Genomic DNA, 24,693 nt, shown 5'->3' with positions numbered 1-24,693 from the left:
ATATGTATTTTGAATATACATAACGGAGTTTTCGGTCAGCGTAAGGACAGTCCTTTTCGGCCAAGGTTTTCTCGCTGCCGATCGTTTTGGCACACTTCTTGGAGTCGCATGTTACATGGCCTAAAACTTTATAAGTCTTCTTGCGTCGTGGCGCGGTAATGGCCAACGCCGATATGCCCACTTCTATAAATCTTGCGTATTTTATCTTGGTCGAATAGTACCCAATAATTAAGGTACTTGGAAACTTGAAATCGAGAAAAATCTTTAAAAGTTTCATAAAATACTCTATAATTTATGCTAATTCACTAAATAATTTTGGTCCCCCTTCGAGCTCGCTCCCCCCCCATTGGGGGGCCTGGGGTGCGGCAGTTACGGACCTGTCAATACCTATATCTATACCTATATCTATAGGTACTGCCCGTTCAACTGGAAAGTTAGGGCACATTGCAGTGAAACAGCAGTGACGTAATCTTAGCAGTCTACTCACAACTTTCCTGCAATCCTAATTGAAAACTCCAGACTCCAAGCCAAGCAAGAGTATTTTATAAATATAATTTATTTTCGTAAATTGATTTCTCAATATTTTTGTGGGGGCCGCATGCGGCCCTCAGGGCTGCGGTTGAGAATCACTGATATAAACCTTACTTCATCTATATTTTATGCTTAACTTGTTTCAAACTGATATACAGACCACGGCTATATCAAAATCGGCCAGCAGGCAGAATACATTTGTGATGCTGACATTAACGATGAGATTATACTCACTAGATCCACAATCAAAACAAAACGAAAAGGAATTTGAGGTTACTTGCCGTAGCCAATACTGACTGAGACTGAGAAGATGATTGTTGCTAACAACCAACTATTATGAATTGAATTATGGATCAATGTGACGTCACAGTGAATAGAAATTTCAAAGAATCAGCTTGAAAAACATGGTGCGGGCAGCTTAAAAAGCCTAAAATGACATTTTTAAACGATATTTGAGGCATATAAATGCAAGAAACATGTTTTATTAGGAAGACGGTATAGGAAATATCAAGATATCGGCCCAACCAAATTTTTGTTACATGCTGGTGTAATTAATCCTTTGTCTCTAAATCTAGTCTCAAGTTCAATCTCCCACCTAGTCATATCAGCAGGGACGTAATGCCACACCCCACACCCCCATTCGGGAGGGGGCGAGCTCGTAGGGGGCCCGAGATTATTTCACCAATCAACATAACTGATAAGAGTGTTTTGTGTGAGATTTATACAACTTAAATTTTCGTTTCACGATTAAATAAAATTTGATGAATAGGTTTCAATATGGTTATACCCTCCTGAACCCAAGAAAAAATGCGTATCATTTGTTTAAATAGACGTTTCGGCGCTGGCCATCACCGCTCCACGACACACCAAGACTTAGGAAGTTTTGCCAACATACGACTTCGCAAAGTGGGTTACCAAATAGCACGTTGGCTGAAAAAACCGCCGCATTTTGGCCGAAACCATCGATATATATATGTAGGCGTGCTATTTTATAAGTGCCTATTATGGCCGGTGCGGAATAGTCCTGTGCTTGCTATCTGGGCCCCATCGCACACCTGGGCACCAGCAGAGGAAAATGATGTCTCGTGAATGTAGCGAGATAACGTATAGTGGAGCGTTCTACAGCTGCAACACCATTGGGCTGCGAGTTCGAGTCCGATCGAGGTCGACTCCAGAATGCCTGCCTATATACGTGTTGGATATTTATCTAGCCTCCTACACGCCATGTGATCCTCGTGGGCGTTGTCTTATAAAAGCTTAGGAGTGGGCCGTGCTACAACTCGGTAAATACGGAATCATAATGAAAAATATCGCACTGATGTAAAATGATCAATGTATAGTCGAAACACCATGAATATCGAAAACAACATCAACATGTCCCGTGCAGAAATGCCAACTTGGAAACGCGTGCGACACCCGATTGAAGTTTTACATTTAATTTGGTGTGTTTGGACGATTCCAATAACGTTTGACTACATAGAAGACGGGTGGTCACGAAATCACAACATGAAACAAAGTAATTATAATAACAGGGGAGCCAGAAGATGCATAATTATTCATTAAGTGCCCTAAATTTGCTTAGTCACTACCTCCCTCATCTATACCGATAAATCCGTTCACGTAGGCTGACAGAGAATAAAAATTAATATCAATTCATGCAATTGCCTATATTGTAGACAAAACTCAAACCTGATTCAGAAAGATACATAAAAATACACGCCGACTCTCCATAACCCTAAAACGTACTTTCCTGGTAGTTGTGAAAGGTCCGTCCTGTGAGTGTTTTGGGGTCTGGGGGGTCTGGGGGCCCAAGACCAACGTTTTATTGGGATCTGACGAAGTAGTGTTTCGGTCCCGCATATTACAAGCAGCAAAGCGACTACAGTTATTATGACTATCAAGCCACGAGGGGAAATCTCCACTGAGCGGGCACTTTTGAACTGTGTGGCTCACAATCACTTGACCATTTCTCGTGTTAAATGCCATTCTTTAGCAATCGCAATAAATTACAAAATGTATACGGACGATGGGAAATTCATCGGATTGGAAATAGAATTTATGCTTAAGTCGTGTTCGCAGCTCCACCTTTGCCTTCACTGGTAAAGTGCGATATCTATTTAGGCATCGGAACCCTAACAGGACCTACCAGTAATATTAATGTGATAAGTCAAGCAGTCAACGGGTATTTACCGCCCAGCGGTGGCTACGATTGCCCGGAGCTGGCGATGAAAGGCTTGAAAGTAAGTTGGGATTGGTGTAGGTTTGCCTTGCTACACTTTTGTGTGTGATATGTTATTCCGAGATTGAATTCTGTAGCTTTCTATGAGCATGGTTTAATGTGAATATTAGTGTGCAGTCTGGCGCAGAATGCTGTTCACACACAATATTCAATATATGCTAACTACTCGAATGAAATTTAGAAATTAGCAGAAAGTATCCCCACTATCAATGTCGGGTGCAAGATTTATTTGTTCACGGACGCGACGCCAAAGCACCCGGAACAGCTCGCGGCTGTACTCCAAATTCTCAAGGATAGAGGTGATGAATCCATAGATAGCTATAACGATATACCGATATTCCAGTACGATATTTAAGTGGTGATATTTCGGCGCACAGATTGTGAATTTGTACCGATTTTGACGGGATGCTGTGGAAAATCATGCCCGTCTTACTGTAGCTCTCCGGATCCAACAGACTGCCTAAATGAGCTGACGAGATCCTTCGGGTCGGGTAGGCATATAAATTAGCACAATATTTCTTGTGATACTCCTTGGTGATTACTCTTCAGCATAATATAAATTATAGTATTGTACAATCCAGACTTTAGTAGCCCATCCTGCCAGATATATGATTGATATACGATAGTAACCTACCGATATGAATTCTCACTTTTCGCATTCGTTCTGCATGGAAGTTGTTGGTTGAAAGCTCATTATTTATCTATCTGCATATTTTCTGTATAAGTGTATATACAGTATACACAGTTTCTAATTTCATTCATGGACAACGTTGATTGTTTTCTTTCGCAGTCTATGGCTTGATATGCAACACCACAGATTACGGAAACAAAGCAAACCCGTTATTCTCCGTTTTGATGTTTTGTCCCTTCTCTTTGCCCACTATAGCCTAGGGCAGAGATTCTCAACCTATATATCTTCGCAGGCCCCTTTTGGACCGTCACGGATCCCGCGGACCCCGAAGTTTTAGTTCAAATTTAGTTCAATTATTATCGTGCAACCGCCATCTGTCTTGTGCAACTATTACCTGTAGGATAGTGATAAAAATCAACTAAAGGACTTTTATTGAAAATATCATCATATACTATCTATGTAGAAATTGGGTAGACTTATATTATTACAAAGCGAATTCTGCAACTGCATTTCTTCAAATACGTGGTCGTGCCTTGAAAATCCGCGTCTTCGATTTGATATGAACGAGTGCCAAACTCCATTTCCACAAAGATAGGTGGTGGCGAATGCAATAATAACGCGTAACGCTTTCGATGACACCTTTAGGTATGATCTCAACAAATAGGGCACCAACATTGAAAAAAGGATTTTTTTAATGAACATATAACGCCCAGGCTGGTCATTTCTATCTGGAGATAATTTTGAAGTTATTACGGAATAGTGCTTATGTATCTGTCACAGAAGTTTTACCAGTAATGAAGCGAAACTGTCTCACGTGTTTTCCTAATAAAAAACATCTAAATTAGGTTATCAATCATTTTATAAATTTAGAGGTTCCGCGGACCCCCTGAACATGCTTCGCGGACCCCAGGTTGAGAACCACTGGCCTAGAGCATATCTCAAACTCAGCAGCTTTTTTTTTTAAATGCCGTCAGCGAGCAATTTGTGTATAAACCTCGCCCCTTGTCACTTCACAGAGGATGCCATACCAACGTTTTATCGTCTGTCGGCCAGAACCGCTTCCCCTGTACACATCTTTGAATATCCAAGCAGCTGGCATGAGATGGTGGCAATACTCAGGAGAGAAGTCTCGTTTGGTAAGAATGAGGTTAACATGTCGATTTAATGAGAGGTGGTCACACTCTAAAAACTGGGCCTACCTTTTGAGGTGTTTCAAAAAAAAACTTAAAAAGAGGAGGGAAATTTTCTACCTTATTTCACCTGGTGGTTATTTTCCCACCTCATCATGAGGTGGGCAACTTTCCACCTTGCCCTATCCGGATTCCACTTCATCCTACCCGGATATCCTTGAGGTACAGCATATAACCACACTTTAAGCACTAAATCACCTTCATTCCAATGACTTTATTTGCAAATTAGCCACGAATGTGATCCAGTTTGGCATAAGCTGCAGTACTGGTGTCTCTTACACCTGGCAAACGCGCCAGAAAAACTGACACGACAGTCAGAATCTGCATTTCGAAGATGTAATGAATTTCTAGCATCGCTGCAAATGCCTCATGGAAGCTCTCGATATTCTTCACCTTTTCAACATCAAACCAGACGGTCCACTCTTTCTTCTTTGTATCGAAGCAAATTGTAGGCCACGCGGATGTGGGTGTCTTAAAGAAATGTATTATTATGTGAAAGAAGCATCAGGTCAAACATACCTTACACACACACACAACACACACATTGATGCTCTTTCAGTAATCAGCTTATCAAATATACCGGCAGCAGGGCACTGCGGATCCTATTTTCAGTCAACATATGATATCAAATAGCAAATAGGCCAATGTATATGCGCACTTGGCCAGGTGGAAGTGATGACCATTTTGAGTCATCAGCTAATGTGAACAGTAACCTTTAGTAGAGCGACTCTAAATTTTTTTGTCAGCGCGGACCCCTTTTTTCAACCATCAAGGCATCCGTGCAGACACCATCAAGTTTTAATTCAAATCATGCTCAATAATAGTGCAACCGCCTTCCACCTCTAATGAATAGTCCATTTTTGCAAGTCGCGACGGTACTTATTGGCGAGTTTGAAGTAGCAACCTTGGATGACTGCTGACATTTACTTTTTCAAACTACTTGAGTACTTTGCAGACCTTCATTTTCTACTTCCACTTGAAGTAGCTTTGTTATGGATTTGAAATCACTACTTCTACACTGTACTAACCTAGAAATATCCGAAGTGATGCTTTACCCGAGCTAAGAAAATCACAAATTATATTATCATTCAGGTTAAAAATTTAGAGGTCTGCAAACACCATAAAGATGTGCTTCACGGACCCAGAGTTAGAACTGCGGGTTGTGGGACCGAGTTGAAAACGGAACATGGGCTTGTAACACGGGTTTTAGGTTTGCACATCACTAAAAAAGGTTCAATACACGACATTGAAAGAAATGTATTGATACTATAATTCAATAATCGATATTATAAAACCTAATTTCCAGTATTTAAAATCGTCTCCGAATCTCCACGACTCAACGACAATTGAAGCTCGACTTGTGCCAGTAGTGGAATAGTTTTTCCCATCCCAAATTTTAAGCAAACAGGTACTTATAATATTGATAAAAATCCGTACCTGTTCAACCTGGAAGAAGTTGCCATATCCTTTATGAAAAATTGTAGGTATAGAAACAATCCGGTCTAGATTTTGAGATGCTGTAAAACAAAATATATTATAAGTCTCAGTTGATCACTTAATACATACAGGTCAACATTAACTCATTACAAGACAACAAAGTGGAGTGCGTCAACGCGTCGCTTTGTAATTACGTATTAGTATAGATTAAAAACAGTGCGAAAATTGATGACTGAAGAACGCTATATAGGCCTATATCATGAGAGGCAATTAATAGATGGAAATTACCTACTCAATACAAATATTTGAAGGGATCACTGCTTATGTCAAAATCAACAGCTTTATTACAACAAAGATAATAGATATAATAGCAGAGAGAGAAAAACATACCAATCACAATCCGTCATTTTGTCTTCGGGACAGCGATGTCAGCTTATGCGCTTCATCCTATCAATCATATTTTCAACCAATTCCGCGTTGATGGGAAATCAATTTCATCTCGTCTTCAGGGACAGAAGACCAAACCGTTTTCTGCAAAGCAGCCGAAATTTGAAATATGCAGTGAAATAGAATAAAAATTTCATTAGGAGATTAAATTTGTGAAACCGAACCTCAATCATTTTTTTATCTGGTAAAGCAGCAAAAATGAGCAGATTTGAATTTATAGGCTTTACTTTGCCTTGGTGAGCCAGTCGAACTTTTCATGCTAAGTAGGGCTGGGCAAAATCTAGTACCTGAGTGATTCAATTCTGAATCACCTAATATGCTTGAGTCGAGTCAAGTAATCAAGTATCACTCATTATGACGTCATAACAGAATGTAAGATGTCAAAGTTGAAATATATACCGTTTAAGCCACCACCAAGAATTTAATGCCTTTTATCCATCACATAAAAGATGCTTAGGTATTTTTTCGACTTTACCGATTTCATTTCACTTGGTGAAAATGCTGTTGGGTGATCATGACTTCGGAAATATGCTACGTCCAGTAACCTTGGTAGATTTTGTACTATAGGTTTCGTATGCTACGATACCGCCAATCAAGGCTTCAACTGTGAAAATTACTAAATTAGTATCGAAACTATAATTTTCGGGTATAAATTAACTTTCAGTGGAGAGAAGCGTAATATCAGTACCGGTACTAAAAAATATCGTATTTTCCTACTCGACTCGAATCATAAGAATTAATACTCGATTCAGGTTCAAGTACTCGAATCATTGTGCCCAGCCCCAGCTACTAGTGATAGTCAGCCTGCCAGTTGCCTAAGTGTGCTGCGTATACACCAATTCCCTACTGGATATACGGTTGCCGGAGAACCCGGCCCTTGGAGAACCCGGCCCTACCAACCCGGCCCTTGGAGAACCCGGCCCTCGGTGAATTCCTCGGGAAATTTTGAAATTAAGTGTATTCACAAGTATTAATATGAATTAATAAAGTAATAATGTTATTATCAACTGATTTGTCAATCTTGTAAGGAGGTCAGGGCATGCGTAGATCACGCAGTCACGGAGTGATCAGATCACGTGATCACGCTTGCGTGGTCGGCTCAGTGTTGAATTGACTTGGCGCGGGGCGGACGTGCGACGTTCGACATACTCGTATCTGTTCATGACATCGCATTGGGTCTTATCGCATTGTACATTGTGTGTGAATGTTCAGATGAAAAATATATCCCAACGATTGTTATTGCTCACATATCAACCACTCGTGGTCTGCTCGTTATTGCAACTGTAGGTTGAGGTGGGGCGTTAGGGTTGGGTAGGGTAGTTGGGAAAGGAGACATTAGGGTTCGGGGAGGTGGGATATTAGGGTTGCCGGGGTGGGATATTAGGGTTGCCGGAGGTGGGATATTAGGGTTGCCGGGGGTGGGATATTGGGGTTGCCGGGGGTGGGATATTAGGGTTGCCGGGGGTGGGATATTAGGGTTGCCTGGGGTGGGATATTAGGGTTGCCGGGGGTGGGATATTAGGGTTGCCGGAGGAGGGATATTAGGGTTGGGGGAGCGGGATATTAGGGTTGGGGGAGGTGGGATATTAGGGTTTCCGGAGGTGGGATATTAGGGTTGCCGGGGGTGGGATATTAGGGTTGCCTGGGGTGGGATATTAGGGTTGCCGTGGGTGGGATATTAGGGTTGCCGGAGGAGAGATATTAGGGTTGGGGGAGCGGGATATTAGGGTTGGGGGAGGTGGGATATTAGGGTTGCCGGAGGTGGGATATTAGGGTTGCCGGAGGTGGGATATTAGGGTTGCCGAAGGTGGGATATTAGGGTTGGTGGAGGTGGGATATTAGGGTTGCCGGGGGTGGGATATTAGGGTTGCCGGGGGTGGGATATTAGGGTTGCCGGGGGTGGGATATTAGGGTTGCCGGAGGTGGGATATTAGGGTTGGGGGAGCGGGATATTAGGGTTGGGGGAGGTGGGATATTAGGGTTGCCAGAGGTGGGATATTAGGGTTGCCGAAGGTGGGATATTAGGGTTGGTGGAGGTGGGATATTAGGGTTGCCGGAGGTGGGATATTAGGGTTAGGGTAGGATATTAGGGTTGCCGGAGGTGGGATATTAGGGTTGCCGAAGGTGGGATATTAGGGTTGGTGGAGGTGGGATATTAGGGTTAGGGTAGGATATTAGGGTTGCCGGAGGTGGGATATTAGGGGTAGGGTTAGGGTTGCCGGGGGTGGGATATTAGGGGTAGGGTGAGGATATTAGGGTTGCCGGTGAATACTCCGAGGGCCGGGTTCTCCAAGGGCCGGGTTCTCCAAGGGCCGGGTTGGTAGGGCCGGGTTCTCCAAGGGCCGGGTTCTCTGGTAATCGGATATACTATATAGCATGGTTTCATACTGGAAAATGACCATAAATTGCAGTTACTTCTAAAATTTTCAAACAATTAATTCAACTGAACTGAACAAAGCTGACTCTGACTCAAGCATGTAAATTTGAAAAGGCAAGTTTGAAGCATGCACAATTCATTTATTAGTCCATTATCGTCTCACCTTCCATTTCTTCACGTGGCGTAATGTAATCTCCATTCTCCAATATGGCGGCCGGTCGTCAGACAGCCGACAACGACAGGAACAGTTGAGCAACTATATATACGGGTTTATGCTAGCGAGAACAGAATGCGTTCATACTGCATTCCTTAACAGGAAGAAACGGTTCATATTAAAAAACGTACAACTATTGCCTGTGTAGTAAGAATAAACACAAGTCATAAGAATTCGCTTCACAATGAACTTCAAAAGAAGACATGCGCCGCCACGCGGTCTCTTCGATCTGTCTGCTTCGAGGTTCGGCCGCTGAATAATTAAAGCGTAACCGACATGGCTGATCAATCAGCATGAGATATTAATATCTTCGCTTTTTGTGTTCGACTTACTACTTGGTACACCAAATAAATATCATAACTATCATTGAGTACAGACTAGAAATTGACTGAATAGGATAGTTAGATGTAAGTCGAACCATAAGCTCATCGGTGTTTATGAAACTCGATGGTTAAACGGGGTTTCCCTTGAGAATGTGGTTCCCGCGGAAACTCAGCTGACTTCGCGGAATCGCCGCGCAAATAACTGATGCATTGCATAATTTAGTATAATATTATGTCGAAACCCCGCATAACAATATCAGAACTTGGGAATAAACTTTATACGGCTGTCTTTTCATCGTATCGCATTTTGTGGTGTATTGAACTCATAGCTCATTGCTAATAAACCAATGATGATGAAGACATATACTGTCACAACAACAACGATAGCTTGGTATCGAAAACGATTTTCATATGAAAGTGAAAACTGAAAATATGCATTTCACGGCTTATAAATTTGAGCGTCTGCCGTTACCGCTCCATGGAGTAGGAGCTAGTACTTCACTCTATAGGATGGTTTTGGGAGGTGGAAGATGCATTGTTGGAGGTGGGAAGATTATTATACCTTCTTCGGTGGTGTATGGCATGTACCCACCTCTCGTAAAAGTGGTAATTATGGTTTCCACCTCGATATTAGCTAAAAACCCACCTTTATTTTTTACAGTGCAGTAACGAACTACGGTACTTCTACTTTTTCGAATTTCGGTTTTGCCTCTAGCACTATTCACTTTATAGTGCAGGGGGCAACCTTTTCGCTGCTCACGGCCGCATTTCGATTACTTATGTAGCCTACGGCCGCATTCTAGAGCATAGCCGTAATGAACTAACTGGACGCCAAATACCCACGTAAAACTGTCCCATGTCCATTTTCGGTGAACTCCGGAGTAATCTACTTTTTCATATCGGCTTACTAATAATGAATTTCGTCATTATTATTAGTAGGCTCACATACTATCAAGTATTTATCCTTTCTCAGCCCATGTCATCAGATTCATCCGAAGGAGGCAGTGTTTTCGAACATTTAGGGCAAATTAAATGATGATGCATCTTCGGGTGGGCCAATTGTTATTAGTCACTTTGTTGCATGCTGTAATTTCTTGACCCCCCATTAGGATTGTCGGTATATGGTAGAGATATTGGAATCACCCAAACGTACCAGAAACAAATTTCTTTCGTGAGGAGAACACGATTCCAAGTTGTTATTTCTGTATGGGGTGCATCATTTTACTCTGCTGTACGCATCTTCACTGTGGGCTGAGATTGCAAAGGGCGTTACTATATTTAAAAAAATGAAGTATCATAGCATTGTATCGCACGTATCGCGAAGAAATTTCAAGATTAATCAAATTTCTGGAGTCAATTCATAAATTCAATCTGCATGTCGGCGGACGCCAACACATAATACGAGTCGACGACCGCACAAATTTCCTTTTACGGCTGCCGGTTGGCCACCCCTGCTCTAGTGGGTATGATTTCAGATTACTTCTAATATTACTTAACAGGTCACTGTCTTTTGAGCAAAAGTAGGCTCCGCATACTTAATTTTGTACTGGAAGGGGAATCAATACGTATGCTTGTACTAGTATATACTGAACAGTACACGTGTGCATTAGGGCTCTTCAAAAATGACTTTTTTTCTCAAATCGTACTGGCTACTTGATAAATTTGTTAGGTTACCTAATTTAAGCCTACACACAAAATTTGGTTCAACTCCAGCCAGTAACCGCTTTGCTACAGGACAAGAAAGTTTATATTTCTTATATAAAAATGAATAATAAAAAATTTGAAAATTTTCTGTTCACCCCATGAAAGTGTTAGGCTGTCTATAGAAACGATACTCACCAAATTTGGTTCAATTCCAACCAGTGGAAGCGGAGTTATTGCCGTCGAAAAATTTGGATTTGAATAAAATAGTATTTACGGTGACTGATTCTTTGTTTATTTATTATAGTTATGCTCACCGTAAATACTATTTTATTCAAATCAAAATTTTTCGACGGCAATAAGTCCGCTTCCACTGGTTGGAATTGAACCAAATTTGGTGAGGATCGTTTCTATAGACAGCCTAACACTTTCATGGGGTGAACAGAAAATTTTCAAATTTTTTATTATTTATATTTATATAATAAATAGAAATTTTCTTCTCCTGTAGCAAAGTGGTTACTTGCTGGAATTGAACCAAATTTTGTGTGTAGGCTTAAATTAGGTAACCTGACAATTTTATCAAGTAGCCAGTACGATTTGAGAAAAAAAGTTGTTTTTGAAGAGCCCTAGTGTGCATTCATACACAGAACGCATAACATCCCTTGGATCCATAAGGATTAGTAGGTCTGACTTATTCTCAACCACTGCAATGGATATGGACCTAATTCGCCCCCGACGCTATTGTGGAAATCTGAATATACCTATTTCCCACCCATGTATTTACAGTGTAGGGCACGGCCGCCGTACTCCCTTAAAATTCAGGGGTCCATAGAGGCTGGTTTGATTAAACGTTTCTTCTGTTGATTTCATTTTGATGTCAATCAATATACGAAGCTCGGAAAGTGCTATTCGTGCTTCATGTTGGGTAAACCGATTTCAAAGTGTGTGAATATGAATTTGTCGATTGTGAACCAAAAAGCTATAAAATAAGACAAAATGTAGGTAATCATTTGCATGTTTTATGACAGTGAAGTAGGGTTACCATATTTTGGAGTCGGGAAAGGAGGACACTTTTATCAAATCATGAAAGTAAGTTGATCCAAATGGAAAACAGCTGGTTTTGATATAATTACTAGAAATATTGTTGTGTTGACTAAACAAAAAAAGAAAAAAAAGGTCATCACTTTCACTCGACTACCGAATGACCTACTCTTTCCGTTTAATTTTGCGGTGTTGACTAAGAAAAAAAAGTCATCACTTTCCTTCGATTCCCGAATGACCCGCTCGAACGTCCATATCACCCATTCCACGTCAATTATGCTGATTTTCAGTTGACCCTGTCCATTATCCTAGCTGTGAAAGCTGTAAAGGAGGACGAATTGCCAAAAATGAGGACATTTAGGTGCCCTCTGAGGACATTTTCAATTTCCTGAAAAAGGAGGACAAATCCTCCTTGGAGGACGTATGGTAATTGGTAAACATAAGTAAAGGCAATCCAAACCTTTGCTATAATGACTATAGCCAAGTGTCACTTGTTTTGAAGACTTAACCAATGCTCTACGTACACATACGCTATCGCAACGTATTAAATCCACGCCTCTTATTCCCAAATTCCAAAAACACTGACCGGCTATAAGCCATCCAAGTCAAGTCGCATAAATTCAAAGCCTAATGAAATATTGATTATACATCTTTTTTACTTCAGGAGTAGCAAGATGGGGACCTTGGTCAATCTGCTCAGTTACATGCGGTGAGGGGATAAATACGAGAGGTTGCTACTACCGGGGAAAGGAAGTCGAAACACGCAGATGTGGAGACGGCCCATCGAAGCGGGAATGCTCCATGCCCACATGTATTGGTAAGAAGCCCTATACATCATGTGGCAAAATCCACTTCCTATGTTTTTACTTATCTTGCCGTCATACTTAATTAGCCACTTTTACTTTGCCAACGTAACCGTTTCCTACGTAGTGAGACTCAACACAGTACAGTGATCCATCATCATGATATCACTCAGTGCAGCTGAATACGTACCGGCGCCCTTCCTGTTTAATTGCAGTGGTTAAAGTACTCATCGTTTCTTTAATTAACAGTTCCGTTTTATATATTTAATATCCGCAGTCTGCGCTTTATCGACTAGTTCAGTGGTTCTTCACCTTTTTTTCCTGCAGCGCCCACTTTCGAAAACTGCCTGCGTCTGGCGCCCCTCCCCCCTCCATATGTTAAGGACGGTAGTAAAAACAAGGGGTAAGAGTTCGAAGTCCGGTCGGTCTTTACGGGTTGGGAGATATCTTGAATCGCGCCCGAGGACCATTCGATTAATTACCGCTATCATAATTGTTTGTGATATATTCGGGATCAAATCAAGGTTATCATAACCACCATCGGGTACCGGCTCATACCAACTGCTCAATTAACTTCCACAATCCACATTAATGTATTCCAAATAAAGCAATCCATACTATTTAACGTTCATGTAAGGTTGCGGGTCACAACACTAAACAGTATCATCAATTTAAATACAAATATATCTAGTTGATCATTTTGACCAAAAAGCTTCAAAGCATCTTTAATGTACAAAGGGCTCTCATTCTCGCTCTTTAAACTGGTGTACAGTGCCTCTTTATTCGACTTCGAAACGCTGTTTATTGCGGGATAAAATACCTAGTTTGAAACATTTTGTGGAAAATAACCCGAGGTAGCGTGATGGTAGTATTTTAACGGGGAAGTAGCGAGATCTAAAAGTACCAGCAATTCATTTTGCATGAATTATAATAAACCACTGCATACATGCTGCAAACATGACCGGCATATATTTCGCGTGTAGCGAGACGAGAAATTTCGAGATTTGACAGATTTTGTCGAATGGTAATTTGCAATGAGAACTCGAGGATATATAGAACTGTTGTTGCACTATGTCCCTACTGCACCCTCTACTGCGACGCAACTTCAGCGTCCCCCATACCGCCCCCTGATCCCAGCCCCCCCCCATTTCGCCCCTGAGCGTTTCCGCCCTCTTCCAAATCCAGAACGCCCTTTGGGGGCGCTGGCGACAAGGCTAAGAAACACTGGACTAGTTGATTCACTCTCTCATCATACCATTCCTACGCACCAATATAGCACTGAAGCGACAGTATTGAACTGACTATTGCTCTATTCACCACACCCAAAATTTGACCGTTTCTTAGGAATCGAAACCCGCATCAGCACGGCACGGCAACGTCGTAACCAAGTCAAAAGGTTCCGAGTCACAAATTATTCTCACTTTTATAGTTTTTACTCGAGTCAAGTCGAGTCATATTCAATTCACCACCGAGTCAAGTCCGAGTCCAAGTCACGGAGTAGAGTGTCGAGTCCGAGTCATAGTGCTTTGACTCGAGTCCGAGTCCAAGTCATTGTGTTGACTGTTCAGTTGTGGGTTAAAGTCACGTGAAACTCACTTTTTACGTCTTGGTAGACCCATCCTCGAGTCATATGACCTGGTCTGAGTCATGCGCAATGACTCGAGTACAAGTCGAGTCAATACAAAAATTGACTCGAGTAGAGTCGAATCCCTTTTTATTTTTAAGAAAATGACTCGAGTCAAGTCGAGTCACCAAAAATCGCGACTAGAGTCATTACAACCCTGCCTATGGGCAAAGGTTGTAATCAAAATCCTTTCGTTTCTAGAATATCGTCCATAACTGAAAAGTACGCTCAGCGGATTTCAAATTTAGTTCGCGTCAATTTATATTTCAGGTTAACGGAGGAACCACGAAAGCCTCACGCGTGCAGAGAAAACAACAATCATGTGTCAGAGCCGAGTTTGTTGCGATAAATAAAATCACGAATACAATCATTGTCAATTCAATTATTGCCTGGTTCGGAGCGCATACCGTGTAATTATCACACCCTCAAAGATCCAGTGACGACACAATCCTGATAAGACAACAAATGGGCATGGTAATATTTTGAAGAGAGTCTGAGACTGAGATAACGCTCGTAGCGACGAAGTTTTGGGCGGACACTGCAGATGGTTGCGTAGCTTGCGTTTACCTGGGTAGTACAAATTTCGGGCATCTGCGCCAGTTAGCTAGTTTCAAAGCAGGGCGTGACCGTGGAAGCGAGTCTAGAGGCATTGTACCGCCTATATAATCATGTGTTATGCCAATATTAATGAAATAATATTACTTGTGGAGCGGCGCACGGAAATTAATATAGCCGGTTTTTCCTAAACGGGATTTACATTTTTTGGCCCTGTAGCGCTCATATCTAGCTCTACCTACAATAAAGAAACAAATGATTTCCTGGTCTTACGGCTTTTCCACACTACTCGAGTAGATTGGTAAAATGTCAGAGTTGCTGTTCTCGTAGCCAACTGGGAAGCGAACTCGCTGCGAGCGCTCGGCCAACGTGGCATTCATGTCCCCAAGCAGCATCGTTATGTCGCACTGCGGGTAGGTCGAGATAATTCCTTCTAGTTGGTCGTAGAAGGCGAGCGTATCAGTTGGGAAGGCAGTGGTGTTTGGAGATGTTGGTCCATACGCACGTACGAGGTGCAATTTGCGGCGACGGAGTTGAATGCTGGCTGTGATAATCCGGCTGTTTATAACGTAAATCTTTGCCTCAGCGTGGAAACGCCGGGACATGATTAAAACGACGCCTCCAACTCCGCCTTGGTTGGCGGGTGATTGGACCATGATGATGCCTGCGCCTAGGTCTTTTTTTGCGGAATGGTTCAGTGAAGTCCTGGCGATGTTCTTGGATTGCCAACGCATCAAATTTGAGGTCAGTCACAAGTGCGGCAGCTTCTTCCTGACGTCATACAGAGTTCAAAGTTCTTGTGTTCAAACGTCCAAGTTTAACTTTTGCATTCAGGCTAATTTAGGGATCTTGGTTGAGGCTTCGGGTCCCCGGCGCCGCCCGGCAGATCCCAGTCTTTCTGTTGATATTGTCCCACTCGGCGAGTACGCAGTAACTTGGGGTAGTAAAGTCTTCGTCGCACTTTGCGACTTGGTCTACTATGTTTACTGCCTATACTGCGCAGATCGTCCAAGCTGTACGTAATCATTACAAGCAATCAGCTAGCGGAGCGAGAAATGCACGTCTGCACTCGGCGACTGACTATAGGGCGGACACGTTCTTGTATATCTTCATTTAGTCCATTGACAGGGGAAAAATTTCAAAACTAGAGTAGAGTAAAGAAGTCTTGCTCAAACTTTTTCCAATCGCGCACCAATAATTTTTATTTTGCTTCACTGCGTATCACTTGACTTCTAAACAGGGTTGTAATGACTCGAACCAAGCCATATCACGCGAGACTAGGACGGCCCAGACAGACATCTCATTGTAACTTGGAAAAATAGTAAGTCAACACATTATTGGTATTTCGTCTATCAGTCCTGATTCTTGGTAAATAGGGCCAGAAACTGTTACTCCTGAGTGAAATTACGATATTATAAATGCGAGGCATTCTAAATCACTCGAGCAGAGTTGAAAAAAGTGGGTTGGACCGGATTGAACTCAAAACTGAACATCAAACACAATAACTTGGACTCGGACTCGAGTAACAACACTATGACTCGGACTCGACCCTCTATTCGCTGACTTGGACTCGGACTTGATTCGGGGGTGAATTGAAAATGACTTGACTTGACTCGAGTCAAAACAATAAAAGTGAGATTGACTTGTCACTCAGAACAGGAACCTTGTGACTTGGTTACAACCCTGCTCCTGAATGACTATTCTACTCAAATGTACCGATATTCATTCGTTGTCAGCGTGTGGCAGATGCAACGGTTTCTTCTGAACAGGCTTTTATATCCGCCGTATCCGGGGGTATACAACTATACATTACTCACGGGACATCAGATATCATATTATCATATCATGTTCAGGCGTAATTAGATGATACCGGCTGTTGGACTTGATGGCCAACGAGGTCGGGAATCCTTGCCCAATGCATACATTCCCATTTCGATTATTCTTAACATGGCTCGAGTCAACGTCTTTTTAACTGGTTGAGCTTCATGATCGAGGTTTTCATGAAAACTACACAATGAGACGAACATTTTCCTCCGTATCCAATTGCGATGCATCCATACTTCATTCATTCTAGATTATGCTTTCGCTTCGACATTGTTAAAATTTATTCTGGTAACTATACGGATGAATCATTCTGTAAGCCTAGTTAGCCAATTTCCCTACAGTTGATCGGTACTTCTTTGTTGTGAAATCGCTGCTCAGTTCTGGAAATTCCTAAATCGTGTATTTGCAGTGTTTTTAGCTACTGCAGAGAGCGGCAAATTGTACAGTAAATACAATTAAAATCCACAAACTTTTCGCGTACCACTTAAAAAGCTCTCGTGTACCATAAGTGGTACCCGTACCACAGTTTGGGAACCACTGTGCAAGAGTCTTCGAGAATATTGAGACTCGCCTCAAGCTCTTTGCTGTTCATTTGTTCATGTATGTTAAATCACCGGCGAGTGAAATATCATGCTATGGAGGCGTGATTCTCACCATCCCTCGCTCAACTACAGCACGCGAATATTTCAATCTAATCTAGGTATGATATCATATTACGAAAAATTTAGTACACTCATATGTTTTATTCTTGGCATTTTATTGCATTGCTGTTTAGTAAAGAGTATATACAATTCAGCTTGCGATAATGCTATTCAATGTCCGCCATTCGTGCTGCAATCACTGTGCGTGTTCTCCACCATGTCTAAATGAAAAAGTATTTGTTAATTTCGTGGCCAATCCATCCAGTAAAGCGCTAAGGGAGCTAAACTCAAGATCACAGAGGGGGCTGGTTGATAACTATGACAAAATACTCTTTTGGGGTTTTGCGTGACCCTGATAGAGGTGGGTAACGATATTGGGGGTAAAGTGTTGATTGTGACCGGATAAATAGGATATAACCGATGTACAAAGTCATCTATCAATACCAGGAAAATATCTTCTTACTTTTAACATTGATCGCAAGTCTTTTTGCATTTACCCTTTACCTTTCCGCACAACTGGTGAAATAATTTGACCACAAGGCAGTCATCCCTTTCATCTTTACACGCTGGCAAGATAAATATAGAATTACGTGAAGACTAGTCCGCTGTATCGTGCCATATGATGAAATTCTTCTTACGGGGACATGCGCGCATTGCGCAAACTCTCTTGGACGGGCCGTCGCCACATTTTCTTGTTTTGACTACTTTTCCTTTGTAGTAGCAACGTCTCGTATTTGAACCTTTTCCGCATGTAGCTGAGCAGCTTGACCAAGGTCCCCATCTGGCTATTCCTGAAATAAAATAAAGGTAGACAATATTTCATGGAGTGACGAATGCGGTCTAACAGCCTGAAACGACATGTGTAGCTTAAATAGCGGTCTAATCGTTCAATTTCGTAAATAGAGATGGGGTTTCAATACGTTACGATAGCTCATGTACATTGTACACGTAAAGCATGGTATAGGACAGGCCCGGGCTAAGTACGGCACTCAACTTGATTCTGAGCGGCTTGGAATTAAAAACATAAGGAATAGTTTTGATTGTTAAAAGTGACCTAAAATCATTATCGGTCTTGCGACGTAGACTTCTAATCAGGCCGTCGTCTCTTCTCGTACCAATATTTTGTCTGACACCCGTACCAAAGGGGGGGGGGGGCGAGTTAAATTCAACAATCTTCATATGTATAACCCACGTCATCTGACTTGAAGAGTTACAGGGCATGTCGAATAATATTGAATTGAATAGACCTATTAACTTCATTCTTACCGAACGAAACTTCTTTCCTAAGTGTCGTTACCATGGCGGCCGCGCTTCTTGGCTTTGGAATGATGTGTACAGGAGAAGCGGTTCTTGCACTAAGACGATATAACGCTGGTACGGCATCCACTGCGAAGTGATAGAAGGGGCAGGTTTAAATAAAAGTTGATTGATAAGGGCATCTCTTTCATATCATGTAACATAAGTAAACCTTTTAATCCATTGCAGATATAATTTGTATGCTGTATACTAGGGTTGCTAAAAAAATACCTTTCTTCCGGATTCCAGCCATTCATTGAATCAATTGTCAGGTTACACTGAAAAACGCTGCACACCAAATTTGGTTCAATTCGAACAAGTATAAGCCGCCGTAGGGTCAATTAAAACTTTTAATATATAATATCGAAAATTGAAAAAAAAAATCAAATTTTTCTGTCAACCCAATGAAATTGTTGAGCTGTCATTAAAAACGATCCAGATCAAATTTGACTCAATTCCGACCCGTGCAGGCGGGGTTATTTGAGTTGTCGTTGATAATTCTCGGATTAAGGATAATAATTTCGGAAACAGAAAGAAAATAAAAAGTACGCGTAAAGTATAAACTGTATACAGAATTTACCAAATATCAAATTGACTATATACAGCTGTTCCTATTCGATGTTCCATGGAACACTAGGGGTTCCTGGAGGCCAAGTATATAAGTGAAGTCATACATCTGATTTGTGATGACATGTCCGTCTTGACCATAAGTGGTGGCAGGTAGTCAGGCCTGGTCAGTATAGTCGGATTGTGACTGTTGTGGACTTGTGGTGGTATAAGTCGTGTGCAGTGGCGTATACGTAGGGAGGCTGGGTTCGATCTACAATACTTATGTGGTCATTTGTAATTTAGCAATTGGTATCACGCTGTTGCATATAGACCGAACAATACGAAAATCCTTTCAAATGCGAAATCTCGCATTTCAGAACTGGTATCTAAAAGTGAACAGCAAAAGTCACGCCGATTTGCAAATAATTTTCGTAATAATGGTTAGGGCTTCTAAACTCTGACTTGGATATGACTATATATGCTGCTACGCTTAATAGCTTAATGCAGCGGAGTATTTCAAAAATGTTCTAGATCAATAACCTTACTTGATCCGAAGTACGTCTTTAGCTGATTTTTGCAATGTTCTGGATTCGGAGAGTTACAGTAAGGCGGGCACGGCCCACAGCATCCCGTCAAAATCGATACAAGGATACAACCTGTGTCAACATATCAACTCCTTAGAACAGTGCTTTTCAACTTTTTTGAGATCCATTCGCACTTTTTTGTGAAATAAATTTCATTCGCACAAACTCACCTAAAATTGTTATACAAAAAAAAAGATGAAGATATACTTAACAACATTTTGTTAGGATATGCAACAAATTGGCTACTATGTAGCTTAAACTATCAATTGTCTCATTAAAAAGGCAACTTTTTTTCGCCGCACATTTTGAATTCAACTATTTCACTGAAACCCTTCTCGGCCGAACAAGTTGTTGGGTTTTATACAAGAATGTCTTCTAATGCTTAGATGACCAGGTCCTAAAATCTGTCGGGAAGAGCAAATAAAGTTACGATGCTGTGTGTTCTGCTCTTTAGCTCAATCTAACTTGAGAATTCATAACAGTTAACGGTGAAGCAGCTTTTTAGACTACCTCGAAAGTTCAAGTTTTTATGGGATCTCGCGACTAGAGCCTCACACATGAAAAGGAATTCGTTTTTAATATTACAGTAGTATGCTACAATTTTACGGACATGTATCATATACCGAACGCGCACACCACAATTCTACCCAAGACAACTCTGCGAAACATGTCTGACGCACGCGATTTCAAATTAGGGTGAATTAAATTCCCCTGCGTGTCGCAGTTGTACTACTGTAACTACTGTCTACTCGGATTGCAAGAACGGAGCATATCTATATCGAAAGGTTTGTACATCCAGCATCGGTAATTTTGTAGCAGCCAAGGTTTTGTCGCCGCTTATGTTTTTGACACCGCATGTTATCAGCGGTGTGTTGGCCAAAACTTTACGTCTCCATGTGCCCCGACGCAGAAGTGGTTGGCCTCGAAATGAATGAGTCTCATGGGCCTGAACTCGCTCGTTGCTCAACCCTACACTAATTTATCCCAACGATCTTCGACCATGTTTTCCAGCAAACCAGTCGGAAAATCGTATCATCAATTGTCATGAAAAGCCATAGTTTCTGCGTGTCTTGCTTATTGGGTACAGTTTTTCCTAACACAGTGACCTTGAAAATGTGAAAACTATCGCAGGATTTTGTGCAATAAATTCAACAAATAATACAAACATATTAACAGATAGCTTCGGCACCGTGTCGACCCAAAGTTATACCTTTTGCGATCCATACTTTAATAACCCTTGAAGGGATCAAAATTTGCGTTACAGTAACTTGCAAATTAAATAGTATATTCATATTGAAATGAACCCGAATATTTTCGGCTGACACTCGTCAGGGGTAATCGTCAGCAACTAGTAGAGAATTGGAAAGAACATTGTATATCAACAATCGTATCACAAAATATGACGTCACCAGCATGAACTTTCGAATGAGAGAGCGTTCAATGTACTATTTTTAGGTGATACACGAACTCCTTTTGTTGACAGAGTTCACAATTCCATTTGTGTGCCTTGGAATCAACTTTTATCAAAATACACCAACCAAAACTCTGTCAACAAAAGGAGTTCGTGTATCACCTAAAAATAGTACATTGAACGCTCTCTCATTCGAAATTTCATGCTGGTGACGTCATATTTTGTGATACGATTGTTGATATACAATGTTCTTTCCAATTCTCTTCTAGTTGCTGACGATTACCCCTGACGAGTGTCAGCCGAAAATATTCGGGTTCATTTCAATATGAATATACTATTTAATTGTATATTGAAGTTCTGTACCTCCAAGAAGCTCTTCTAACTTGCAAATGTGAGTCTGTTATGATGGTATTTACTACTATCCTCGTGCCTCGCGCTAATCAAACAGTTATTACGAAAATATGATGATTGTTTAGCGAAAGAAAGCAGAAAGTCAATTTGACGTCATTTTCCAGCCTGTTGCAGGCTCAGACTGGCTGATATACTGTATGTCTGTCACTACAACAGCTTTCTAATCTGGCTTTTGGTTACGTGATAATTATAGTGCGAAAATATTAATTCGCCACGGCTTGTTAGAGCTCCGATTAGTAGTGCGTCGTAGGTTTTTACAATTGCGCCTCAACTACAAAAGATACACTGCCCTTTTTGGTTCAATTATTCCACGACAGAAAAATTAACAATTATTCACGATTTTCATTCGCACTCATCCGGGAATTTCATTCGCACCATTCGCACCACCTTCGTCATTCGCACTTCAATTTTTTTTCATTCGCACAAGTCCGAACCGTCGCACAGGTTGAAAAGCGCTGCCTTAGAATATTTTACTGTGCCGTATTGTAATGTATAAATATATAGCTATCGAAAATTTCATCACCTCTTTTCTTGAGAATTTTGTCTACAACCTTGAGCTGTTCCGGATGTTTCGGCGTCGCGTCAGAGAAAAAATATATCTTGCACTCGTCATTGGTTTTGGGGATTCTTTCTGCGAGTTTCTAAATTTGAATCGAGTCGTTTTGACAATTCGATATGGTTCCCCATGTAGTTTTCTGCATCTGGCTGTAGAGTATTCAGGATAGGCTATAAACCATTCACCTACAAAGCTGTAAAATGCCATCCCGGACACACAGCACGATCACAGCACGATCAATGTACATCGAAACCGAACTTACTCTTAAGCCTTTCATCGCCAACTCCGGGCAATCGCCACCACTCTTTGGCACAAAATACCCGTTGACTGCTCGCAATATCAAATTGGTGTCACGAGTAGGTCCTGTTACGGCTCCGATACCTGCGTAAGCAAAGGTAGAGTTGTTAGGAAAACCAATTCAACATTCGACATCGATGAGAAATTGTATTTGTATGGCGATGAATTTCGTTCGTCCATGCGCCATTTGCAATCGAATGCGATTGCTAAAGAATGCCACAACGATTACAATTTCCTATTACGATTATCACATGTTTTCTTCTCGGCGTCATCATGTTGAATCTTAAATTTGTTGTCGTGAAATACAAAGAATTGAAACAATCAGTCGTCCCTTGGTGGTGATATAGAGCCCACCTAATCGTCAGAACTGAAATCTATTTTCTGTTTTTAAAACCCTATGCTTACTTGGATCGTTGAAAGAGATGGAAAGCCACTCCCGTACATTTGGAGTGTCGCCACATCTTCCGCCAACGCATTGTTTAATCCAATCTCTGACTCCTTGTATCTCGTTTTTCATCGATCCTGTGTCATCCACGACGAACCCGATGTACTCTTTCCCACTCACTGCAAGGGAAACGCAAAGCCGTTGCATTTTAAAGACGCATATACAATGAATCAACAATTCGAATGCAATTTATATGTAACTCATGATCATTTTATACGTAACTATATATAGCCTACAATTTGTTCCTGTTTCCCGTCTGACTTGGAAGGAAACTGGTTTACTTGAGAGCTGTTAGCATTCGAAGCGTGAAAACCTATAAAAAGTCATTCAACACTCACCAATGGAGGAGTATCCGATCAGAGCAAGCACAACCATTTTTGTCAATTTAGTGAAATTCATTTCTTTTTCTGTATAGTTACTATATCTATTCTGTCTGTGTGTACTGTATAGTTACAGGGCCGTAACTGCCGCACCCCTAACCCCCCAATTGGTGAGGCGAACTCGAAGGAGGCCCAAAATTATTTTGGGAATTAGCATAAATTTTGTAGTAATTTGGGAAAATTTATGCAACTGTTTCAAAATTTTTTCGCGCTGCGCGCGATTTCAAGTTGACAAATATCTTGATTATTTGGTACTCTTCCCCGAAGAAAAAAATACGCAAGGTTTATAGAAATGGACATATCGGCGTTGGCCATTACCGCGCCACGACGCACCAAGACACATGAAGATTTAGGACATATTACATGCGACTTCAAGAAGTGTGCCAGAGTGACCGGAAGCGCGAAAACTTTGGCCGAAAAGGACTACCATTACGCTGACCTAAAATTTCGTTTTGTATACAAAATACATATAGGTTTAATTGTCCATAGGCGCCTAAATAACTGGCGTCGAATGTTCCTGTCTTAGCACTCTGAACCTCAGAAGACAAACACCATCCCGCAGCGAAAAATTATATGCCAGTGAAGGAATGCCAATTTGAAATCGTGTGCGTCTTTTAGTTTAGTACGTTTGGGCGATTCTATATTTTTTGATATAGCTGACAGGAGGTCACGAAATAACATCATGTAACGAAGTCATACCAACGCATCCGCCCGCCCGAATATGTTTAATTATTATTTACAGACCCTACAGTTTCCGGTAAATCTGATGACGTGAACAGAGAAGACAAGAAACTGATAGCAATATATGTGCAATTCCCGATCTTATTGTCCGATTTTATCGTGAATTATCGACAATTTTCGCGCCTCGCGCTGGCTCACCAAATAGTACAGCTATTTTCGTGGTAAAAGCGAACAACGTGATGGAAGATGTTTAATTATTATTGAGGGGTCCTACCTTTACAAACACACCTCACTCAGCTCTACCGGTAAATCTGATTACGTGAGCATAGAGAGGCTAATAATTGATATCAGTATATATGCAAATCCCGATCATATTGACCGATTCAATCGCTCGTCTAGGCAAGAATAGCTGACTCACTAAACGGGCATCTAATGTAGATGACAAGTAGCGGCAAAGAGAGGATATAGCCAAAGGGGGGTCTGTTCGATTAATCACCTTATGGGGGGTCCAAGATAAACGTTTTTTTTTGGGGGGGGGGGGCTGACGAAGTGCTGTTACGGCCCT

The 24,693-nt window shown here is 41.4% G+C and overlaps 2 protein-coding genes and 1 long non-coding RNA gene across 4 annotated transcripts in view; 1 reads left to right on the top strand and 2 right to left on the bottom strand.

The window, feature by feature from the left end:
• Positions 1-24,693, top strand: part of LOC145456164 (uncharacterized) — a 194,613-nt gene that overhangs the window by 39,229 nt on the left and 130,691 nt on the right. Inside the window, exons 20-23 of the mRNA XM_080334225.1 lie at positions 2,653-2,771; positions 2,952-3,069; positions 3,148-3,261; positions 4,418-4,537. Of these exons, the coding sequence (XP_080190351.1) occupies positions 2,653-2,771; positions 2,952-3,069; positions 3,148-3,261; positions 4,418-4,537 (471 nt within the window). The remainder of the gene's footprint in view (positions 1-2,652; positions 2,772-2,951; positions 3,070-3,147; positions 3,262-4,417; positions 4,538-24,693) is intronic.
• Positions 4,630-9,272, bottom strand: LOC145456210 (uncharacterized). Of its 2 annotated transcripts, XR_013920518.1 has the most exons (4): positions 9,016-9,272; positions 6,419-6,559; positions 6,029-6,108; positions 4,630-5,062 (listed from the first exon to the last, which is right to left on the bottom strand). It is a non-coding gene; the product is annotated as an uncharacterized LOC145456210 (long non-coding RNA). The 2 variants fall into 2 exon arrangements; XR_013920517.1 differs by lacking the exons at positions 6,029-6,108; positions 6,419-6,559.
• Positions 17,616-23,546, bottom strand: LOC145456192 (uncharacterized). The gene is made up of 9 exons (XM_080334277.1): positions 23,406-23,546; positions 23,028-23,186; positions 22,588-22,706; positions 22,293-22,410; positions 19,909-20,019; positions 18,785-18,904; positions 18,157-18,309; positions 17,982-18,084; positions 17,616-17,739 (listed from the first exon to the last, which is right to left on the bottom strand). Exons 1-8 carry the CDS (start codon positions 23,464-23,466, stop codon positions 17,984-17,986), a joined length of 942 nt encoding a protein of 313 aa, XP_080190403.1. The 5' UTR covers positions 23,467-23,546; the 3' UTR covers positions 17,616-17,739; positions 17,982-17,983.

Source organism: Botryllus schlosseri, chromosome 14, assembly GCF_051294905.1.
Source record: "Botryllus schlosseri isolate E-star chromosome 14, Bs_hap1, whole genome shotgun sequence".
In the NCBI taxonomy this organism is placed as follows: domain Eukaryota; kingdom Metazoa; phylum Chordata; class Ascidiacea; order Stolidobranchia; family Styelidae; genus Botryllus; species Botryllus schlosseri.
This window is presented reverse-complemented; position numbering and strand designations above follow the sequence as displayed.

What these genes read in the sequence shown, in the direction of transcription:
- LOC145456192 (XM_080334277.1), bottom strand. Translation starts at nt 23,466, where the DNA reads ATGAATTTCACTAAATTGACAAAAATGGTTGTGCTTGCTCTGATCGGA. An exon ending in GATCGGATACTCCTCCATTG is followed by an intron (nt 23,187 to 23,405) that starts GTGAGTGTTGAA and finishes TTTCCCTTGCAG; the next exon opens with TGAGTGGGAAAGAGTACATC. An exon ending in CGCAATGCGCGCATGTCCCC is followed by an intron (nt 18,085 to 18,156) that starts GTAAGAAGAATT and finishes TTATCTTGCCAG; the next exon opens with CGTGTAAAGATGAAAGGGAT.